Source organism: Aplysia californica, unplaced genomic scaffold (genome assembly GCF_000002075.1).
Source record: "Aplysia californica isolate F4 #8 unplaced genomic scaffold, AplCal3.0 scaffold00129, whole genome shotgun sequence".
NCBI lineage: Eukaryota > Metazoa > Mollusca > Gastropoda > Aplysiida > Aplysiidae > Aplysia > Aplysia californica.
The window spans coordinates 269,577-271,572 of NW_004797399.1; the positions used below are offsets into that span (position 1 = coordinate 269,577).

Genomic DNA, 1,996 nt, shown 5'->3' on the forward strand with positions numbered 1-1,996 from the left:
TTTCTCCCCCACTATGTCCAGTGCCGCGTTGAAAGAGACGCAAACCCGGGCCTCGCCAAACCTCACTAACCACCAACCTCTTTCTTTTTCTCCCCCACTATGTCCAGTGCCGCGTTGAAAGAGACGCAAACCCGGGCCTCGCCAAACCTCACTAACCACCAACCTCTTTCTTTTTCTCCCCCACTATGTCCAGTGCCGCGTTGAAAGAGACGCAAACCCCTCTCCAAACCTCACTAACCACCAACCTCTTTCTTTTTACTCCCTCACCAGGTCCAGTTCCCATGTCTGGCGGCGAGATGAGTCCTGGAGTGGTCAAGCCCCCAGCCCAGCAGGAGTGCATGTCCTGCAAGAAGCCCATCACTGACCGATACTTCCTCAAGGCCCTGGACCAGCTGTGGCATGAGGACTGCCTCAAGTGTTCCTGCTGTGACTGCCGGCTCGGGGAGGTGGGCTCCACACTGTTCAGCAAGGCCAACCTTCTGCTGTGTCGACGTGACTATCTCAGGTGAGTGGTCCACTAGAGCGTTCGTTCATTCATTCATTCATTCATTTATTCATTCATTCGTTTACTTTTTTCTTTCTTTTATTTCTTTATTCATTTATTCCTTCAACCATCACTCCATACACCCCACTCTTCATTCAGTCATTCATTCATTCATTCATTCACTCATTCATTCATTCATTCATTCATTCACTCATTCATTCATTTATTAATTCACTTTTTTCTTTCTCTCATCCCTTTATTCATTTATTCCTTCAATCATCACTCCATACACCCCTCCCTCTCTTCATTCATTCAGTCATTCATTCATTCGTTCATTCATTCATTCATTCATTCATTCTTTCATTCAATCATTCATTCATTCATTCATTCATCAATAGTCCACTCATCGTTAACTTTGAGATGCAATAAAATTGGTCACAGATGCCATTAATATGAGCACGTGGTGATAAATATACATACGGGTGTTGTTTCTTAAGGGGCTTTTTTTTTTCTTCGTGAGGAAGGCATTACCAACAAAATCTCCCATTAAGAGACTGCCACGCCGATGAAGCCTCATCCCACAGAATCCAAACAACTGGCACTCTGTAACTGGCTTTCAGAAAATAATCACTGCAGCTGTTCTTGTTATGGGTTTTTACCGGCAGGAATAACTGAAACCTTGTCGAATCATTCTAATTTGGAAGTCATTATTTTGATCCATCGCTTATTTAGGTGTCAAGTGAAATGTAGGGTTTTGCCAATAATAGATCCAGCAGGTGTCATTACGTCATTGTTTTCAGACAATTTCATTACGGTGCCTAGTGTTTTTATAGTAAGGTCAAAGTAAATTTCGGCGCTTCATTCAGAAAATAAGTTAAAAGCGTCTTTCTGGCATGACGTCACAGTGACCCAACTGTGACTCCGGATGTGAGTAGTAGGTCTTGACGTTTATCCAATAGTGAGTTTTCAGGGTGTGTATTCTCCAATGTTGGCGAATAAACAATTTTGTGCCCTCCATTTGAAGCTTACTATTTATTATTTGTCAAATGAGCAAAGCGAAATCCTTGTCAGTTTAAGGCCATGTCTACAGAAGAATAAAATTATGTATCTTTTTGCTCCTTCTTTCCTGTCAAACATCTATCGTCCTTATCTTCCCGCTTTCTTTTCTTTGAACGTTACTCTCCAGTATCACCTCTACTCCTCGGCACTTATATTATGGCCTATCTGTATCGCAGGTGCCGTAAAACTTGAGTGAAAGATAAACCCGTTTCTTTCTTATTTCTCAGACTGTTCGGCACCACTGGCTACTGTGCGGCATGTAAAAAGATGATTCCAGCCTTCGAGATGGTGATGAGGGCCAAAAATAACGTGTATCACCTCGAGTGTTTTGCCTGTCAACAGTGCATGCATCGGTGAGTCTCGTCTTTGGACACCACCTGGGAGTGTTGTTATGGTGGTGGTTGTTGTTGTTGTTGTTGTTGTTGTTGTTGTTGTTGTTGTTGTTGTTGTTGT

General features: G+C 42.9%; 1 protein-coding gene across 4 annotated transcripts in view; it reads left to right on the top strand.

The window, feature by feature from the left end:
* Positions 1 to 1,996, top strand: part of LOC101850710 (rhombotin-1) — a 164,122-nt gene that overhangs the window by 159,115 nt on the left and 3,011 nt on the right. For all 4 annotated transcript variants that reach the window (XM_005096437.3, XM_005096439.3, XM_035969237.1 and 1 more), the window contains 2 exons: positions 271 to 505; positions 1,771 to 1,896. In XM_005096437.3, coding sequence (XP_005096494.1) covers positions 271 to 505; positions 1,771 to 1,896 — 361 coding nt within the window. The remainder of the gene's footprint in view (positions 1 to 270; positions 506 to 1,770; positions 1,897 to 1,996) is intronic.